General features: G+C 42.3%; 1 protein-coding gene across 6 annotated transcripts in view; it reads left to right on the plus strand.

Moving 5' to 3' along the window:
* RFX3 (regulatory factor X3) overlaps nucleotides 1-20,046 on the plus strand; it is a 367,918-nt gene that overhangs the window by 319,371 nt on the left and 28,501 nt on the right. For all 6 annotated transcript variants that reach the window (XM_068271397.1, XM_068271398.1, XM_068271396.1 and 3 more), the window contains 3 exons: nucleotides 5,697-5,809; nucleotides 11,782-11,897; nucleotides 16,743-16,897. In XM_068271397.1, the coding sequence (XP_068127498.1) occupies nucleotides 5,697-5,809; nucleotides 11,782-11,897; nucleotides 16,743-16,897 (384 nt within the window). The remainder of the gene's footprint in view (nucleotides 1-5,696; nucleotides 5,810-11,781; nucleotides 11,898-16,742; nucleotides 16,898-20,046) is intronic.

The raw sequence follows: 20,046 nt of genomic DNA on the forward strand, positions 1-20,046 counted from the left end.
CAGCGGCCGGGGATCGCCGCCATGTGACAGAAGACAGCCTGTCACTGGCTGCACAGGACGGATAGCGTCCTGTGCAGCCCGGATCTCCAAGGGGGGCCAGGTAGGAGAGGGAGGGGGGGAATCTCGCCGCGGAGGGGGGCTTTGAGGTGCCCCCCCCCGCAACACCCGGCAGGCAGGAGCGATCAGACCCCCCCAGCACATCATCCCCCTAGTGGGGAAAAAAGGGGGGCGATCTGGTCGCTCTGCCTGCACGCTGATCTGTGCTGGGGGCTGCAGAGCCCACCCAGCACAGATCAGCTGAAACAGCGCTGGTCCTTAAGGGGGGGTAAAGGGTGGGTCCTCAAGTGGTTAAGGAGGGGCGGGGATAGGGAGAGGAGGCTACTATGGAGGGAGGCCCACTGGATAAAGAGACTGGACACCATGGAGCCGAGAGGTCTAAACAGAGAACTTGACCTCATACCCTTTATTTGATAGACATTGCCCCATGGTGTACAGCCTCATTGAGACGTGCATATAGATTTATAGCACATTTTGTAATATTGATTTTTTATTATTTTTCCAGTGGGTATCCTGAGATGCCGCCTCCTTTCCGTCTCTCCTTCCCTCCATCCCATCCCTGTCCCCTCAGATGCTCTCTAGAGTGTTCTCCTCCATCTTGTCTCCACCCTCCTCCTCCCCTCATGATCTCCACTCATTATTATTTTTTATTTACTTAACTCATTTTTATTACTTTATATTTTTTTATTTTCTCCTGTTTTAGGTTCATTATTTCCTCTTTTTTATTTAATTTTTATCCTGGTTTATCTATGTAGATAGGATAATGCCATGACTATTAGCTGCTATTATTTCCGCATGACTTTCAACAGCATATGAACTGTTATGATGATCTAGTGTGTATAGCGATACACACACACACATAAGGCACGAGCGGTGCTGTTGCTAGGAAACAGACACACGCTCTTCTACCCAGAGGGGTGCGGACACTACAGGCTCTCTATTTACATCTGTGTGGCGTATGAGCGGAGTTTTACGCATACGTCACATGTTGCTGGGCGGAAGGGGAGCGGACGGCTTGTAGCCGCCCTCTCCTCTACGTAGTGCGGGGTGTTTCCTCCCAGGTCCGCCAGTGGGCGTGGCCTGGCGGGGATGCGCTTCCGCATGGCTCTGCCCAGCAAAGAGTAGCCGTTCGCCTCCACCTGGGACTGGCTTGGATTGGGAGGTGGTTTGACTCCACTTCAAACGACCCTATCAGGTAGGCAGCCCTGTGGTTTTCCCTCAGGTCCACTAGGTAGGACCTGATCCTATTGGTCAATGATCTAGCATAACGCTGATAGGCTGCCATTAGACCATGTTGTGTATAAATAGGATTGTTCTGTCATTATTTGTTTGGTCATGCACAGCTTAGCTTGAAAAAGAGGGTGTCTCCTCGAAACGTCGCACTTTGGCTGTTAGCATGTTTTCATCCGATTAAAAAGAGCATAAATACATTGATGGTGCCGGCTTCGCTTTCTTTCTGCTATTTAGAAATAAAGGTGCATTTTTTCAATTTGCGTCCATCACTATTTATAAGCTTATAATTTTAAATAATATAATAACATGCTTTCTTGACATGCATATTTAAAAAGTTCAGACCCTTGGGTAACTATTTATGATGTTTTTTTTTTATTGTATTTTTTGTATTTGTTTTTTTAATAAAAAGTGTATGTGGGTAATTTTTGGTGTGGGAGGGAAATTGCTAATTTTAAATGTAAGATAATGTAATTCTTTAATTAAAACTGTGTGTGGGTGCAGTTTACTATTTGGCCACAAGATGGCCACAGTGAGAAAAGTCCTGGATGCGACATCGTTCAGGGGAGTGCAGGGGAGTTGTTTCCTGGGGGGCAGAAATACCACGCTCTCTGGATAGAAAGCGTTGGTATTTCTGCGGGGAAGTTAGATCGGTGAATGGGAATTATATTCCCATTCACTGATCGGGGGGCTAGCGGCGGGCAGCGGGTGCGCGCACGGGCGTGCGCCCGATCGCGCGCACCATGCAGGGAAAGCAGCAGTGCCTAACTGGACGAGGAAGCTCGTCCAGATAGGCCGAACTGGTTAAAATACATATATAAAAGATATACATTTGCCCCAGAGTAAAATATACTATAATTGTTTTTTTCTATGTTGCTGTCATGTACAGTAGGTAGTTAAAGTAAAACTTGACAGATCTAACAGGTTTTGGGTCCATCTGCTCATGGGGGATTCTCAGGGTTTTCTTTATTTTCTAAAGTATTTACTGGATTGCAATTGCACAGTCTCACACAACTCCCCAAAATAGTGCGCAAGTGGGTACGGAGGCTGGCCGGCACCTTTGTATTGATCCTTTCCAAGAAGTGCATTTGTAAACAAAGGAAATACTGAGAATCTACCATAAGGAGGACTTGTCAGATCTGTCAGATTTTTGTTACCTACTGACCGCGGCAGTGGAAGAAAGTAGTTCACAGTGCATCTTACCTCAGGGACACATGTATGTCTTGTATGTATGTGATCACGTGCATTTTACATTTTACAATTTTTTACTGATAGTGGTCCCTTAAGGATATGCATAAACCATACCTATGCTCAGTTAAGCTTCAGGTTTTGTTTTTTTTGCACCTATTTTGATGCAGCAGCACCCACAAACATGATCACAATACAGTTTTCTAACACACTAAATCTTTGCCAACCTTCTTACCCTGGTAGAACCCATCAAATAATTTTGGGATCTCAAGCAACCCCTGCATTCGTGGGGGAAGCAGGGATTTATTTTGCAGGAGGATTGGTCTTTAAAAGTGGGTGTGGTTGTTCATTGTTAAAGCCTTGTTGTTTAGCCCACACTCCATGTTTCTACCTTACAGTGCTTCCTATTATAGTAACGCCTGTTAGTGTTTATTGCTGTAGACCCACAATTATAGTGCCCCCTCATGGTGCTGCTTGTTATACTGCATCCTTATTCTTTTGCTTTTTATTAAAGTGTTCCTTGTTATTCTGTTTAGTGCTTTTTTATACGGTACCCTCTATCATAGTGTGCAGTATTATTCTCCACCCCCACCACATTTGGAGTGAACATATAGTGAGTGAAGAGGACACAGATGAGCCAAAGAGCCACATTTTAAACCTCCTCAGCCTGTCACTGTCACAGGAAGGGAAAATGCCAGAGAACCCCTGCAAAGACCTCAAGGAACCCTGGTTGAGATAGTCTGCCCTAAATGAACACTATGCAATCTGCTTTACTACTGCTACCCTGGATTTAGGGTGCATTTACATTCCCTGAAAATGGAAATTTGATAGTGGTTCCTTTACAAAAGAAAGCACACAGCTTCAGAGGAGCTGGCCTTCACAAATATGATTTTATCTTATAATCTGTACCATGTCTTCTCTTTTAGATCTATGCTTTTAGTTCAGCCATTTAGTTTTCAAACAGCTTTCCTGCAAGCATTCTTGTTTTGTTCCCATTAAGTACTGTGAGGTATACTATACAGATCAAAAAAGTATCTCATAAGCTGCTACTTCTCAGCCAAGAAATGCAGCCTGCCAACAGAGGAATGACAGCAGCAATTCTCATTTCAGGGTACTGGGAAATGGACTTTTAAGTGTGTAATGTCAAGCATGTGACATTCTAAGGAGATAGACAAAGCCCTGCACCGTGCTGGGCCTAACAAAGACCTGCCTCTTTCTCAAGGGCCTTCATCTTATGTATGCAGAGCCAGGTGCAGGAATCCATAACAATTAGTCATCAGTTTTCATTTTGTGCAAGCTTAGAAATAAAAACATGCTCGGTTGTAGCTACTTCAATAATTAGGACTTTAACAGAAATGATAGATAAATTGATTAAACATGTTCATAATTTCCAGTGCTTTTTATTATTTCAGCATGTAACAAAATGATACACTAGATACACTTTGCTGTGTATTGGTCACAAATCTGATGGGTGTCAGATATGGCAAGTGTGAAATTTCACATACTTGCAAGTTACACACTGACTATATCAGGTTTTTATTGATGTTTACATCCCAACTGGAGGGATATTTTCAGACTTGATATCCCAGAGACACAAAGAGAAGAGGAAGAGGACATTTCTACAAATAAAAGGGAATTCACGCCCTTATAATAGTTTGAAAAATGATCACCTATTCCTTTTAAGCAAAGTTTTGAAATATGGCTTATTTTCTGTTCTGACACCATCTGTCATAGAAACAGGGAGTAAGGAAGAAGCTCTTACAGACAGTAATAAAACAAATCTCACATGTTCTAACCCTTCCCCAGAATATATACATTTTTTTAAACCAGCAAGAAAACCTGAAACAATGAGGATAGAAGAATGTATACTTACCTGGTGCTCCCTCGCCGTCCTACCAGGCGGCTCAGTTCTGCAATCCTTCATGTTAGTACGGCTTCAGTTGCGTCCGTTTGGCTGCTCTGTGCTTGCGCTGCATGTCCGCGGTGTACTGCACAGGCGCAGTACGCCGTGGACTTGATTGACAGTGGCGCTTCACGCAGGTACAGTAAGGATGACCTCGAGGTCAGCCTCTGCACCATGCGGGACCCCAAGCCAGCGGCTGAGAGCGGAGTTGCGGTGTGGGACATGTCAGCTGCAAGGGGCTGGAGGAAGCCCCAGGTAAGTAGATCGGGGGACATAATATTGCTAGAAGACTCCTTTAAACACCAAGAAGGTTGGCTTTATCAGAACTTTTTTTTTGCAAGACCCTCCATCAAGACCAGGCTCCATGACAGTGCACTGGTCAATTTTTGTGCTGTAGTTCAATTTTTTGGGCAATGTTTTTATTTCTTTATATATTGAGGGGGTAATCAGATAATCATAGGCATCACTTAATGGATGCTTAAAGTGAACCTTGGCAGCCCTGTTGATCTTCTGGCATCAGGAGTGTCTGAGCATAACCCTGAAACAAGCATGTGGCTAATCTAGTCAGACTTGAGTCAGAGCACCTGATCTGCATGCTTGTTTAGAGTCTATGGCTAAAAGTATTGGTGACACAGGGTCAAGGGGACAGCGAGGAAACTTGCATTGTTTTAAAGGAAATAAATATGGCAGCCTCCATATCACTCTCACCTTAAATTCACTTTAGGAATCACCTTAGATCACAGAGAGAAGTTGGCAAACTGTCTTGATAAATCAGCTTCTGACTGAAGGAGAAACTGCATAGTTGGTTAGGTAAACGCTTAAAGCTAAAGGTAATGCACACAGGGATCAGTCCTGTTTACAATGTGCTGCCCTTAATGTACTATAAGGCTAGAAAATCTCCAAATTATAATAGCAATGCCATAAGAAGCAGGGAAACCATATACCTACAATCCTGCTATTATAGCGTTGTCCGGTGTTAGGATGCAAGTTAGAGTAAGTCTATAAATAGCAGTGCTCGCTCCATGCATATGTTTGTGTCATATTATCATGTATTATCACTAGTATATATTTATAGGCTGGTAATTGCTGAATGTATGTGTGGTGGAACAGATATCTCAAAGATTGTTTAAAAATATTATCTATTTTCTATAGCAACACTAATAAAAGAATAAAAATAATATCTTGCCAGCCTTTGCTCATTAAGTAATGTGACCTTTTAGAATGTCTGTCTTGCTATGCGTCTTAAATATTTTCCTAATGAAGCTGTAATTGGCACCATCCACAATATCTTTCTTCCACTATGTTGTTATGGCAACAGATGCGTCTCGAGCACTTCCAGAATTTGCAGAAGTTGAAATCTCTTCTCTGCCAGATGGTACAACCTTTGAAGATATCAAGTCACTGCAGACTCTTTATCGGGAGCACTGTGAGGTAAGGCACCTATGTCTTTCTGAGAATTACTACTCCCACACCGCATTTTATTTATTCTCTGATCTATGCTGTGTTTTTGAAAATGCCAGATAAGACTGGTTGTTTATGGGATAATTTAACTGGAGAACTATTGTAAAGTGTAGCTGATGAGCTAGGAAAATTGTATTCCTGGGGGAAACATGGTTGTTAACAAAGTCGCTGACATCATTTGGAGCTGACACTCTGGCGTAACGCTAATGTGAACCGGGCCTTAATTTATCATTTAAGAACAGGTTTTCTATTGAAATCTTACTAATCAGAACATTAATGATTCAGGTAAATCTGCCAGGCTATTGTCTGAAGTGTTGTTTTTATAGTAACAACAGTTAATAAACTTCTTTGTGTACTTGGTGCGTATCTTAGTGGGACAAGAATCTGATTCAGCCCAAATAGTCAGCAGTGCAGAGGTGGGAGATTGTTTTTCTGCCTTCAAACATTCAAAGTGATGCTCTATTTTTCAGCAGCTGATAACAGGAGTCACACTTTTAATTATGATCGGCCAATCACTGACCAATCTCACCACTTTTATGTAGTATGCAAGTTTACCTAAAAAATGTGGTCATAGTATTTAATATCTGTTGACCCTCATACTACATGGAGGTAGTAAAATTGGTCAACAATTGGCCAATCATAAGTGTGTACCAGGCTTTAGAAAGAATTTGAGTAAACCAGGATCAAGAGTGAAAGTATTCCACTTCTTTTGTCCTAATATGCAGTGACTTGCGACGGTCAGTGAGATGCTAATAGTTCTGAACTGATGCAAGTGTTGTTCTAATTTTATGACAATGTATGTAGATGGGCAGCACGGTGGCGTAGTGGTTAGCTCTCTCGCCTTGCAGCGCTGGGTCCCCGGTTCGAATCCCAGCCAGGGCACTATCTGCAAAGAGTTTGTATGTTCTCTCCGTGTCTGCGTGGGTTTCCTCCGGGCACTCCGGTTTCCTCCCACATTCCAAAAACATACAGATAAGTTAATTGGCTTTCTCCCAAAAAAAAATTGGCCCTAGACTACAGTACTTACACTTCATAATATAGACATATGGCAATGGTAGGGATTAGATTGTGAGCTCCTTTGAGGGACAGTTAGTGACGAGATATATATATACTCTGTACAGCGCTGCGTAATATGTCGGCGCTATATAAATACTAAATAATAATAATAATAATAATGCACCAATACTGTAGTATTTGTTTGGTCAGTTTCCAAGCTGCATAAAATTTGCACCAACTCTGCATTATTGGCATCTCATTGATGAAGCAGGTGGTTTGGGTGCCCAATAGCAGCAATGTTATGCTGCGCGGGGCGCGTAAGGGTAAATCAGGGCTCCGGTGGCTGCCAGACCCCGAGTTACATCTCTCTCGAGTTGCAACAACTCGGTGGGGGAATAATATCACTGTCATTTGGCTCTCCCTATGCCCAACTCACCGGCGACGTGACAACACATATGCCTCAATTACCGTCCCTAGTTGTGACTTCCAACTAACTGCTTACTTGCACTTACTTTCACTTTATTAAGAAATTGCTAATTTCCTAAACTCTCCAAAGATCATTAATATTGCCCTATAGTATATTACAGAAAGTTAAAAACCACACTTCTTAAACAGACCAAGCAAAAGGTAACCTAACTGTTCATATATATATACCCAAAATTAAACTTGCACGCACCAGAATAAATTTGCTTTGTGACTGCAACATTGGAGCAGCCATACCTGGGCTTGCATCTACCGTACCTCCTAAGGCGGAAGGGACTTTACAGAAGCGTTTGCTTTTTGCATGCACAGTTTACATATTACAGATTATATCATTCTCCTGTGAGGCAGACTTTACCCTCCCTGTCGGTACGCAGTTTCTGAGGCTGCATCTGCGGGAGGGATTTTTTTAACTAAAGTTGGTGTAGCCTTTGTAGCTAGCACTAGGCTATCTACCATTGTCCCCAAAGACCCCCCGCACCCTTCTGATCCCCCGATCGCCGCCGCTATACGTTACCTAGCCGCGATCCTGTGAGAGCCACAGCCTTCCCAATGAGCTTCAGTAGTTGCTATGGCGACGATCGGACATGACGTCTCACGTCATCAATGTCATGACGTCAAGCGCAATCCCGATCCTCCCCATAGCGAAGCCAGGAGCTGATTGGAGAGGCTGTGCCATCGCGGAATCCGGGGGGAGGGTGTTCGTATACTGGCGGCGATCGGGGTGATCAAAAAAGAGTGGAGGGACTTGGGGGACAATGGTAGCTAGCAATGTGCTAGCTACAAAGGCTACAACAACTTTCATTCAAAAAATCCCTCTTGGGGCAGAGAAATCCTCTCGGCGGCTACCCCAAGTGTAGCTCGGGGTTACAGCCAGGGAGGTTAAAGGACACGAAGTGAGAGGGATATAGAGGCTGCCATATTTATTTCCTTTTATACAATACCGGTTCCCTGGCTGTCATGCTCATCCCCTGCCTTTAATACTATTAGCCATAGACACTGAACAAGCATGCAGATCAGATGTGTCTGACTGAAGTCTGACTGGATTACCTGCATGCTTGTTTCAAGTGTTTGAATCAGACACTACTGATGCCAGAAGGATCAGTAGGACATCCTGGCAACTAGTATTGTTTAAAAGTAAATTAAAATGGCAGCCTCTATGTCCATAGGCAAAGACCCCTTCTATAAGCACCATGGCTCTTTTTTCTAATTAAACATTCTGTTTGACATTGCTGGTATGTACAGTACTTTGCAAAAGCAATTTAATGCAAACATTAAGTGACAAAAATGCTACCAAACTTTGCATGTTAGCATGTACATTGGTGATTGCTCTCACCTACTGCTCTATCACACAGAGATTCTCCATAACTCTCCATAACTGCTTCCTCCCATCTCCGCCCACACAGTGACATGCATAAGGGATCCAGAGTGGTTAGAAAGCCCTGGTACAGGAGGGTGGCCAGTTGTTACATCACTGTATGGAAGGAGATGAAATGAGGCAATACTGTTACAAAACAGTAATATAATTTACTAGAGTTGGAAGCACTAGAGTTTTCTATCTTCTACTTTTTTTGTTAAAGTCGCCTTTTTATCAAAGTATACAATAGATTGTACATAACATTGTGTGAAGCAGTAAATATACTTTTTTAAACAGATCTTCTTGCATTGATACAATAAAGAATAATGTCATAAAGGTAACTTAAAGGGTACCTGAACTAACATGTGACAGGATGAGATAAACATGGGTACATATGGTATCATTCCTACATAGAACAGGCTTGTGTTCCTTTTTACTTTTCCATTGCAAGGGATAATAAACCAGTGCTTTATCAGTGCAGTTGATTTGCAGTCTATTTGTAGATTGTAAGCCTTTGGGCAGGGTCCTCCTCCTTTTGTGTCCTACCTGATCATGCACCTCCATTAATGTGAACCCATGCTATGCATCTGAGTGAACCTAACTTGCCTAATCTCCATGCTCCATCCAGTGACTGACTAAGCATTACCTGGTACTCATACTATGCTGTGTGATCTGGTTTTCTTGTATTCCTGTATTGTCATATTGCTGTATGTCACCTCTAAATATTGTCTGTAACCTAAATTAATGTTCAGCGCTGCGTAATATGTTGGCGCTTTATAAATACAATAAATAAATAATAAATAGTGGCAGCAATCCTGAAAAGTAAATACAAACCAAAAAACTTGTGCTTTGCTGAACAAACCTGATAACAGGATAGTCCTGAAAATGTTAAAATGTTATTATTTCTCTTTGTGTTGGACCTGAATGAACAATATTTTATATCACACTAAAATGACTGAAGTTCACAGTTCAGACTTCAAGTGCAACTTAAGTGAAAATAGACAGATGAGATAAACAATTGCATCTATCTTCCTATTTCTAAAATTACTTTTAGATATTCCACAACTTTATGTTATGTTTAAAAACTTAAAAATAATATATTTATTGTATTGTCTTAGCTCAATTAAACAGTCTGTCTCGTGTTTCAGAGTGCTGAAATATGAACTACTGACCTTTTTATCTATTCATTTCTCTCAGATGTCCAGTTATCTGTCAGGAAATATGTTATGGTTGTAATTCCTTGTCAATGAGGAACACCACAGTCTGACTGGGTCCCGACTGGAGAAAAACTGTCAGTTGCATAACTGAATATTAACTCTTTCAGGCAGAGAAAGAAGAAAAGCAACACCGCATATTTATTTGTGTGTGTGGCACTGTACATACACTTGTATATCATTGTGTCTTATGTCACTTAAGCTTCCCTTTAATCTATGTATTCATACTAGATTAAACTCAAAGGCCAGGGCAGCCAATATGGACCCTCGGGTAAGAATCTAATACATATCTAGTGTATATACAGTGGCCACCCACTGTTGCCTTAAGATCCAGTATGCCAGATCTTAGTGACCCCCGAGTCTGAGTGCATTGCACTCCTCATGTGGTTAGTGACATGTCTGCTTTGCACCGGGACCCAAACTGTTACCTGAGAGATTGATACCAATTCCTGCCAGGTGACATTTCTTGTACCAGTATGAGAGATTTGAATTTGACACCTGGAATTGAAAGTGAGAAGATGAGACACTAGGAAAGTTCTGTTTATCATTGCAATTACATATACAATTAATTATCTTATAAAATAATTTTCGGTTTAGGTTTACTCTAAGGGCCATTTCACTCTTCCTGCGGTCCGTCGCGTCGCACAAAAATGCTGTATCCCGTCTCAGAAGTATTTTCATATAGTTCTGGTGCGGAGGTGGCACACCTTACCCAAGGTGCGGGTGCTATGGCCTGTGGATGCTGAGCCTCAGTATCCAAGAATTCAACAGCAAGGTAAAGAAGTCCAGGTCAGCACACCTTTTCAAAATGCAGATTTTCTCAATTTATTGCTTCATAAGCACGTGAAAACTGACAATTGTTTCGGGGCCACGGCGGGTCCCCTTCTTCAGATAGTGCAAACAAACAATGTTTGTTTGTTTGCACTATCTGAAGAAGCAGTTTTCACGTGCTTATGAAGCAATAAATTGAGAAAATCTGCATTTTGAAAAGGTGTGCTGACCTGGACTTCTTTACCTTGCCGTCTCAGAAGTAGTGATAGGTCCTATTGGGCTATCACATTTAACATGGTGTAGTGGGTCCGTTGTGACAACTCACAAGTAACTGTGCGTCCTGCACGTTTCATCCAGAAGTGAGGCCTACTTTCATTGGAACTTTTCTGGTGCACATAAGAATGTCAATGCAACGGACATTTGAAGTGTGAAAGGGGCCTATGATTGTGATTTAACAGACAGTGAAAGTCATGGCACAATGCAATAGATATTCATGATGCAATAGATAAGCAATGATATCCACAATTAATCCATGGCTCTCAAAAGGGGGAAAATTGTTGTAGTTCAACTGCCAAGATCAATTATTTTTTTCTCTTGAATATTCTGCCCGGAGATGTTTTTTCACGTTATTTACAAAATCTTTTCTGCACCTAGCAAGTTAATAAAAAAATACTGAAAAATGGTAAGTTAATCTGGAACAGCGTTTATAACAGCTTTATGCAAAAATGGACATTTATAAACATCTTATTTGTGCATTAATTAGTGCAAATAGGACGTTTAATAAATAACCAGCCAAAATACATGTGTGCTCCCCCCCATTTTAACCCCTCAATGGATAGCGTCAAATGGTTAAAGTACTTTTTTGCTTGCTAGGGGCAGAAAAGGTCTTTTGTTGATAAGGTATAGAAGCATCTCCTGTGATAAAACTTCAAAGAAAAGCTAATTCAATCAGAGCCCTTAGTGCAATTATATGTTCATTAACCATCACAAATGCTGAAAAATTAAGTTTCTGGATTTTTTGGTCATTTTTGTTTTCATAAATGACCCTTAGTTTATTTGAATTAATGACAAAATCAAATTCCATCCACAGAAGTATGACTGATGTACTATCATTTACTGTGCAGGCAATACTGGATGTTGTTGTAAACTTGCAGTTCAGCCTGATAGAGAAGTTGTGGCAGACCTTCTGGCGTTACTCTCCAACCTCTACAGCTGATGGCACCACTATCACAGAATCTGGGTAAGACTCTCTCCATCTTTACAAGTCTCAGTTGGCAGGCTATAGTCTCCATTTGCAGATTCCACAACACACAAAGCCTGATTTTCTTTCTATATCTAGTTTTACATGTTTTACATAAATTAAGTTCATTGATTCCATAGGCAAACACAGGGGGAGATTACAGCTGCCCAGAATCCCCCCTCAGAACAGGGCTGGTGCAGTGTCTGGGGACAGGCACAAGTTGAGACACCAGAATATCTGCAGGCATCCTGCAGCTCACAGCACTGGCCCCTTTCTTCCCCTGCCACAGTTGACTTTGGATGGAGCAGCAGCGTGTGTACAGAGCATGGAGCAGCTCTGGGAAATGTAAACGAGTCAGGTAAAAGCACAGCCCTGTGCCCTGCTATGTGAATGCTTCACTTTCCCCTTCATTACTAATGTCGGCTGTTCTCATTATTATCTGTATCCAAACTGCTCCTGATCAATCTAGTTGCCAATTGGGAGCAAGTCAGACATTTAGGAAATAAATGTCAGATCCTGTCAGTCGGACGGGAAGTTGCATTACGTGTACCCCACAGTGGCATAGGTAGTGGTGGGCAATTTACATTATTGTGCAATCAAAACTGCACATAGTTCATAGGCACTGAGTCAGAGGGTGTAGAAACACAAAAAAAATGTACAATGAATATATTAAGTATGCACTGCTCCCCCTCCCCATGCTCCAGGGCCCCATAGCACCTACTATGGCTGCTATGGCTAACGCTATGCCCCCGGTACCCCAGCGTGATGTCCTACCATGTTATTATACTGTATTGTGCATGGCTGAGGGAAACCTTTCAGGACACCCCCCTCCCCCCCCCCCCACTTTGAAAATCCTGGGTTTGCCCCTGGTTTCACATGTTTTACATGCTAAAGTATCCTTTATAAGGATAATTTTATAATTTACTTATTTCGATATCTGACGTCTTTCGATATCAAAAGACGTTTAACTTTACAGAAACTGTACTATGCCTGTCTTGTAGTAAGTACGGATTCTTTTTTATTAATTATGAAGAACCTTATGAAGCTTCACTAACCTGGACACAGGAGAGCAATAAGATTCATCAGTTAAAGTGACACTGAAGCAAAAAAAAAACCCTTATGATATAATGAATTGGTTTTGTAATACGGATAATGAATTGAACATTAGTAGCAAAGAAAATAGTGTCATATTTTTATTTTCAGGTATATAGCTTTTTTTTTTTTAAATAACATTGCATCATTCTCTAATAATTACAGTTTCGAGAATACACTCAGCATTTTAAATGATTTCACAGAGCAGGCTAGTGACCCTTTGAACTTTTCTCTGCAGAAAAACCATAAACAAAGAAGAAACAATGAGAGACAGTTGAGATAAGTGTTTCAAAAGACAGTGCTGTCCACTACTTTTTAAAGTCAAAGAGCTCAAAGAAGCTCTTTTGCATAGATAACAATTGAAGTTTTTTTTTAACTCTTCCTGTACTGAAAGCAATATGAGACGTATATCTGTGCTAATAATGTTTTATTTCTTAAATGTGCTACACATACAAATCATTATATCATAAGTTTATTTTACCTTCAAATTCCCTTTAAATAGGAGCTTTACTTAATATAATTAAATGAATAAAAAAATAACAATATTCATTATTTAAATGCTTCAATTTATCACAGATGGCTGCATCTTTACTGCCAGCAAAGTGAATCTATTTTTTCTTCTGTGAAGGGAGCAGGAAAATCACCTGATCTCCCAGGGTGCTCATCATCGCCTGTATACCAAGCATGGGTGGGGTAACATATCAATAAACAGCAATACATATACATATAAGAAGTGTTTCAGATGCTTAAACCAGGATAAATGAACATAAAAATGTGTATCCTGAAAAATGTATTACATTCTTCTTAATGTCATTATGGTTACCTTTTGTCATATCTGCTGCAGATCCATTCTATGCCACGGCAAATGGGAACCCACTATTAATTGCTAACAACAACAAAAAATCCTGAAAAAAACTGTTCTTCATTTAGTAGTGATGCGAGGGCTGTTGGGTTATTACCTTCTGCATGCACAGTAAGCCTGGAGGACCAGGCCACCCCTTACGCGTACCTATGATTTTGCCGCTGGGAGACTTGGGCACAGGATACAGCCGATATACGGCTTACTCTGCTCCTGCACAAGTCCCGGCGGCATTAATTACTATTCCCCCTCCAGGTCGACGTTGATGGTGGGTAATTATGTAATTCGGCTGCCAGTTATCGCTGGTGGCCAAATTACAGTGTTTTAAAAGTAACTTCAGCTCCGTCTTCTGACGGCGCCAAAGTTTCTCACTGTGCACCGCTATAGCCGTAATTCCTATTACAGCCTATGGTGGCGCCTGCGATGTTATTAGTTCGCGTCTTTTACACCCCATAATCCACTGTAGGTAATACAGTAGCCTGAGATTTCATAGTGGTGGGAAAATATGGCAGTCACCATTCTACTGCCAGTGATGGAAGTAGATAGATAGATAGATAGATAGATAGATAGATAGATAGATACTTTCTGGTGTTCAAGGGGATAAAAAGAGGGTAATACAAAAATTTTCCTGGAAATCTATTTTTTCCAAAGCTGCCTCACAGCTTTCAAACCAGTTCTCTAGAAATGATGTTGGTGGATTTCAATTCTTGTTTGAAAGCTCAAAAGGCAATTGGTTCGTTCTTGACTGTCAATATAAGAAGTAACTGAGTGGACAGATTTGCCTAAAAGGAGTTGATGATAATTGATGACACAGTTGGGATAATTAGAATAAGCAAAATAAATGGTCATTCAGAATTCTGGCAAGATACAGGGCTATTAGAAAGTCAGAAAACACTGTGGTCAGCTGTATTTTAAAACCGATTACAAGCAACAAAAAAAGAATACCAGAATTTAAAGTGAATTGTGCCGATTTGGGTCATACTTTTATTTAGCTTCTTTGTGACCAGCCATTTGTCTGGGCTGCATTTGTAGCCGGGGTTTGAACTTAAAATAGTGGTTCTAGTTTCTGTAGGTAGTGAGGAGTGCAGCAACCTGTTTATCTTAGGTACTTTCCTCTCTCTTAAAACTAGGACTGCAACATTATAGTCTACTTATGTTGGTCCTAGCTACGATTTACAAATAATAGGGGTGGGGTGAACACCAAGCCTAGTGTTTCTTTGAACTGAGCTAGGACCATTGGAATAAGGTGACAATTTAATGGAAATAGAAATAACCCCTTAGGAACTAACAAGCACTGAGGAAGTCAAGGCCACACACCTCACTACTTCCAGGATATAGCTGAAGAACTTTAAAGGGATACTGTAGGGGGGTCGGGGGAAAATGAGCTGAACTTACCCGGGGCTTCTAATGGTCCCCCGCAGACATCCTGTGTTGGCGCAGCCACTCACCGATGTTTCGGCCCCGCCTCCAGTTCACTTCTGGAATTTCTGACTTTAAAGTCAGAAAACCACTGCACCTGCACGCCCGTGTCCTCGCTCCCGCTGATGTCACCAGGAGTGTACTGCGCAGACACAGACCATACTGGGCCTGCGCTGTGCGCTCTTGATGACATCAGCGGGATCGAGGACACGGCAACGCAGGCGCAGTGGTTTTCAGACTTTAAAGTCAGAAATTCCAGAAGTGAACCGGAGGCGGGGCCGGAGCATCGGTGAGTGGCTGCGCCAACACAGGATGTCTGCGGGGGATGGTTAGAAGCCCCGGGTAAGTTCAACTCATTTTCCCCTGACCCCCCTACAGTATCCCTTTAAGAGGTGCACTGTAATGCTGAATGACTTGGCTCTAGCCATGTTTTGTTTTTTGTTTTTTTAATTCTTAGGTTTAGTAGGACTTTGATTGAAAATTGAAAGCCAGTTAATGCATTCCAAAAACAACCACATATCCTCTCCACTGTTCTGAAAGACTGTTCTCAAACTTGAGTCTATATGAGGTATTACTTTCTTGGCAAGCAATAATAATATGCTTGATTTCAATGATTTCTTGCATAAAGTATATATTTGTGACCTAGACATGCCTAAGTGTGTTGTCATGCAGAGAGCCCTAAGAATCCCTGGCAGAGAAAACGACTTCTTGAAAAAAAAACTCATCTTCTGTAGCATTTAGCATTACTCCTTCTATTGCTGTTCGCCTGTCTTTGATGGCCATACTCACTAACATCAGGTGGTGGAAATTGTTAGGGTTAATTACGACAAAGTGCAGGATTTAACTTCAAGAAATTGCTAATTTAGTGCCTTATATTCAAGGCTCCTAGGGGCTTCCTGCCAGCTTTGTGAACATTACTACACAGAGAGCCAGGCAACATGCCATAATATATTGATGGGGTAGGCAGCACTAAATAAGCGCAGGGTCATTGTGAAGCCCATCTACTATCAGACCGATCAGATCTACCATCTAGTCAAATTTCTAGGAAGACTACCCTGGTCCCTTCTCTTCTACTCTGTTTCCAATAAGTTTCTACATCGTGTGATGTCCATTGTTCTAGTCATTACTCTAGTAATTTTACGTTGGAGGTGTCAGCCAAATCTATCCCCATACCCTACCACTGTGGTGAGTACTAGAAAGGTGGTACTAGCAACCATCTTGGAAGAGGGAGTAGCTGGATTTCTACTGATGCTGTTCACAAAGGACCCTGCCGAGAAAAAAGAGGAGTGACAGGGACCAGAAGGAGCCTTACTGAAAAGATGAGTATCACCTTTTCTCCTCAAAGGATAATTCTGGGAGTGGGCCCAGAGTTATATTATCACTGTGGAAATAAAAAAACGTTTAATTCAATGTATGATACTGCTGTATAGCAGTAATAGATCTCATTCTTACCACAGTTTGATTTTCCTTTTTAGCAACCTAAGTGAAATGGAAAGCAGACTGCCAAAGTCCCAGTTGATTTTGCTCTGCAAAAACGAATCTATATTGAAGTGGATGTGCAACTGTGACCATGTCATGTATCAAGCTTTGGTGGAGATCCTCATTCCCGATGTCCTAAGACCAATTCCTAGTAAGTATTTATTCAGTATGATTATTTCTCCTAGTGTGTAGGATTTGAGAACATTTCCACAGAAAAAGGGAAATCAGATGGGGTTCAGATTAAATAGTGGATATGTGAAGGACAGAAAGTCTGTTCATTGTACCTTCATCTAATCTAAGTTTCCACAGCCATTCTAGACTGTGAGATTCCTTCTGGGAAAGGGAGATGCATATATTTCCCTGCATTATGTTATTTCTAATTTTACTGTAGTTTAGTTTGTTTTATACTGATATAACATGATTTGCATTATATGTTTATATTATATTATACTAGCCAACCCGCGTCGTAACATACGCCGCATCTATCTATCTAATACAGTACGTGCCTCAACCTTGAAGCAAGAAGAAGTAGGCTTTCCATGAGAAAATGTATGCGTGCTCAAACACCAAGTTTAACCCTAGCAAGTCTGGCTTTGCAAATCCGGCCTAATTGGCTATTCATGAGGCAATGCTCATGCAAATATGCATTTGCTTTCGCATGCCAAACTATGCAGGGTCAAAAAACCAATACTGCAAAGTGCTCTCTCGCTGCCTGGGAACCACAGCGGCACCCCGGAGTGGGAGGCTGGGTGGCGCAGCCGCCCCCCCAAGCGTGGCCAGCGCTGGGGAGAGCCGTCCGCACCCACCTCCTAACATTAAAAACAGCCACTTACCTTAACATCCATTGGGTTCTGCTACATGCGCATTAATTTTCTCATGGAAAGCATTTTGTGCAGTTTGTATCCTTTGGAGGCAGGTGGTGGATGGCTTGCTACGGTGGTGTAAACCCTGGAGTGAGTGCGCCTGTCCTCCCCCCCCCCCCCCCCTCTGGAGTGCTGTATGTGAGCCAGCCCTGAGCACTAAAGCTCGGGGTGACCCATGCTTCTCTCCTTTCTCATGTGGTGCCCCCAAATTAATGCGCATGTAGCAGAACGCAATGGATGTTAAGGTAAGTGCCTGTTTTTAATATTGGGAGGTGGGTGCAGACGGCTCTCCCCGGCGCTGGCCACACTTGGGGGGGGGGGGGTCGTCCACGCCACCCAGCCTCCCCCTCCAGGGTGCCGCTGTGGTTTCCAGGCAGTGAGAGAGCCTGGGACCCTGCGGTCCCCCCAGTTGTATAAAAAGGGGGCATTGGGAATCCTCCCCGTGGCGCTCCTGGAGGCCTGGAGCACACCAAAAACTGCTAGCAGATCCGCAAAATGCTAGCAGATTTTGAAACGCTTTTTCTTATTTTTCTGTAGCATTTCACCTAGCATTTTGCGGTTTTGTAAAGCGTTTTTGGTGTAGTAGATTTCATATATTGTTACAGTAAAGCTGTTACTGAACAGCTTCTGTAACAAAAACGCCTGCAAAACCGCTCTGAACTGCCGTTTTTCAGAGCGGTTTGCGTTTTTCCTATACTTTACATTGGAGGCAGAAACGCCTCCGCAATCCAAAAAATGCCTCACCTCGGGAGTATGCGTTTCAGCAAAACGCCTCCCGCTCTGGTGTGCACCAGCTCATTGAAATACATTACCCAAGCGTATCCGCAGCCGCAAGTGGATCGCAAAACGCTGCCGAACCGCTCTGGTGTGCACTAAGCCGGATAGTGCTAATGTAGCATGTAGCAGGGTGACTGCTTTGTGGTATTGGTTTGTGCATGCATTTGCATGAGCATTGCCTCATGAATAGCCAATTAGGCCAGATTTGCAATGTCAGACTTGCTAGGGTAAGGCCTCTTTTCCATGGACTGTGAATAGGCAGTGAAATGGCTCTCAAACTCTCACAACTGCTCACTGCTGCCTGGTAACTGCTCGCTGCTGCCTGGTAACTGCTCGCTGCTGCCTGGTAACTGCTCGCTGCTGCCTGGTAACTGCTCGCTGCTGCCTGGTAACTGCTTGCTGCTGCCTGGTAACTGCTTGTTGCTGCCTGGTATCTGCTCACTGCTGCCTGGTAACTGCTTGTTGCTGCCTGGTATCTGCTCACTGCTGCCTGGTAACTGCTCACTGCTGCCTGGTAACTGCTTGCTGCTGCCTGGTAACTGCTTGCTGCTGCCTGGTATCTGCTCACTGATGCCTGGTAACTGCTTGTTGCTGCCTGGTAACTGCTTGTTGCTGCCTGGTATCTGCTCACTGCTGCCTGGTAACTGCTTGCTGCTGCCTGGTAACTGCTTGTTGCTGCCTGGTATCTGCTCACTGCTGCCTGGTAACTGCTTGCTGAGCACACAGCTCAACAGTCCGTGGAAAGGAGGCCTTAAACTTGGTGTTTGAGCACGCATAAATGTTCTCATGCAAAGTACTTCTTCATCTTGTTTGAAGGTTGAGGCACTTAGTCTATTATATATATAGACTCTAGTTACTGGCAGCAAAACATAAATATTCCCAATTACAGGAATCCTGTTCAGTAACTGTATTTAACATCCATGTTATCAGTATCCTCAATGAACAGAGTCACTTTTGTGGATGTTGTTTCTGTTTAGTGTTATGGAACAAACGTCAGATTGAAGAGGGGCAAATAATGAGCCTACGTGGAGAAATGTCATTTGTCTGTAGTAGACAAGGTGTTCAAGCAGAATGTAGGCATGCTGAAGAAGAAAAATGGGGTAGTTTCTATAGTATGGAAGGGTCAAGTGAAGATTTTCTCCAGTAGGGGGAAACATAAATGTATGTTACAAGGTTGAGGGGAAGACATCCGTGGAGAGGTTGAACAACCAAGAGATCATTTCATTCACACTGACAACTAAATAAGGTCAGGGAAGAGTTAGATGGAGTGTAATGTGCGGCTTTTACGTTGTATGCAGTGGTGATTTTTTTTTTCTTGAAGGTTGCCACTATGGACCAAATTCACAAAGACCTGGTCATTAAAAAATAATAGATTGGTAAAATACCACATTTGGTGGTTTAGCTTTTTTTTCAGTAATATTTTTACACGTATGGTAATAGTTCGGTTACTTACCTAAAAATATGGTTTCAATTCACTAAGATCTGTTTGATAAAAAGTAGAAGTCTAACAAGCTGCGGAGTAGATCTCAGCAGCAAACTGTGTTCTGTGATGGTGATGCTCTCCCATTTCTGGCTAGAATTGTGTTGATTCTTCAGATGGTCTGCCTAAAACATGGCTTTCCTTTGCAAGAGCTGCTTGTGACAACATACAGTACAGTAA

The sequence above is a fragment of the Hyperolius riggenbachi genome, chromosome 1, assembly GCF_040937935.1.
Source record: "Hyperolius riggenbachi isolate aHypRig1 chromosome 1, aHypRig1.pri, whole genome shotgun sequence".
NCBI lineage: Eukaryota > Metazoa > Chordata > Amphibia > Anura > Hyperoliidae > Hyperolius > Hyperolius riggenbachi.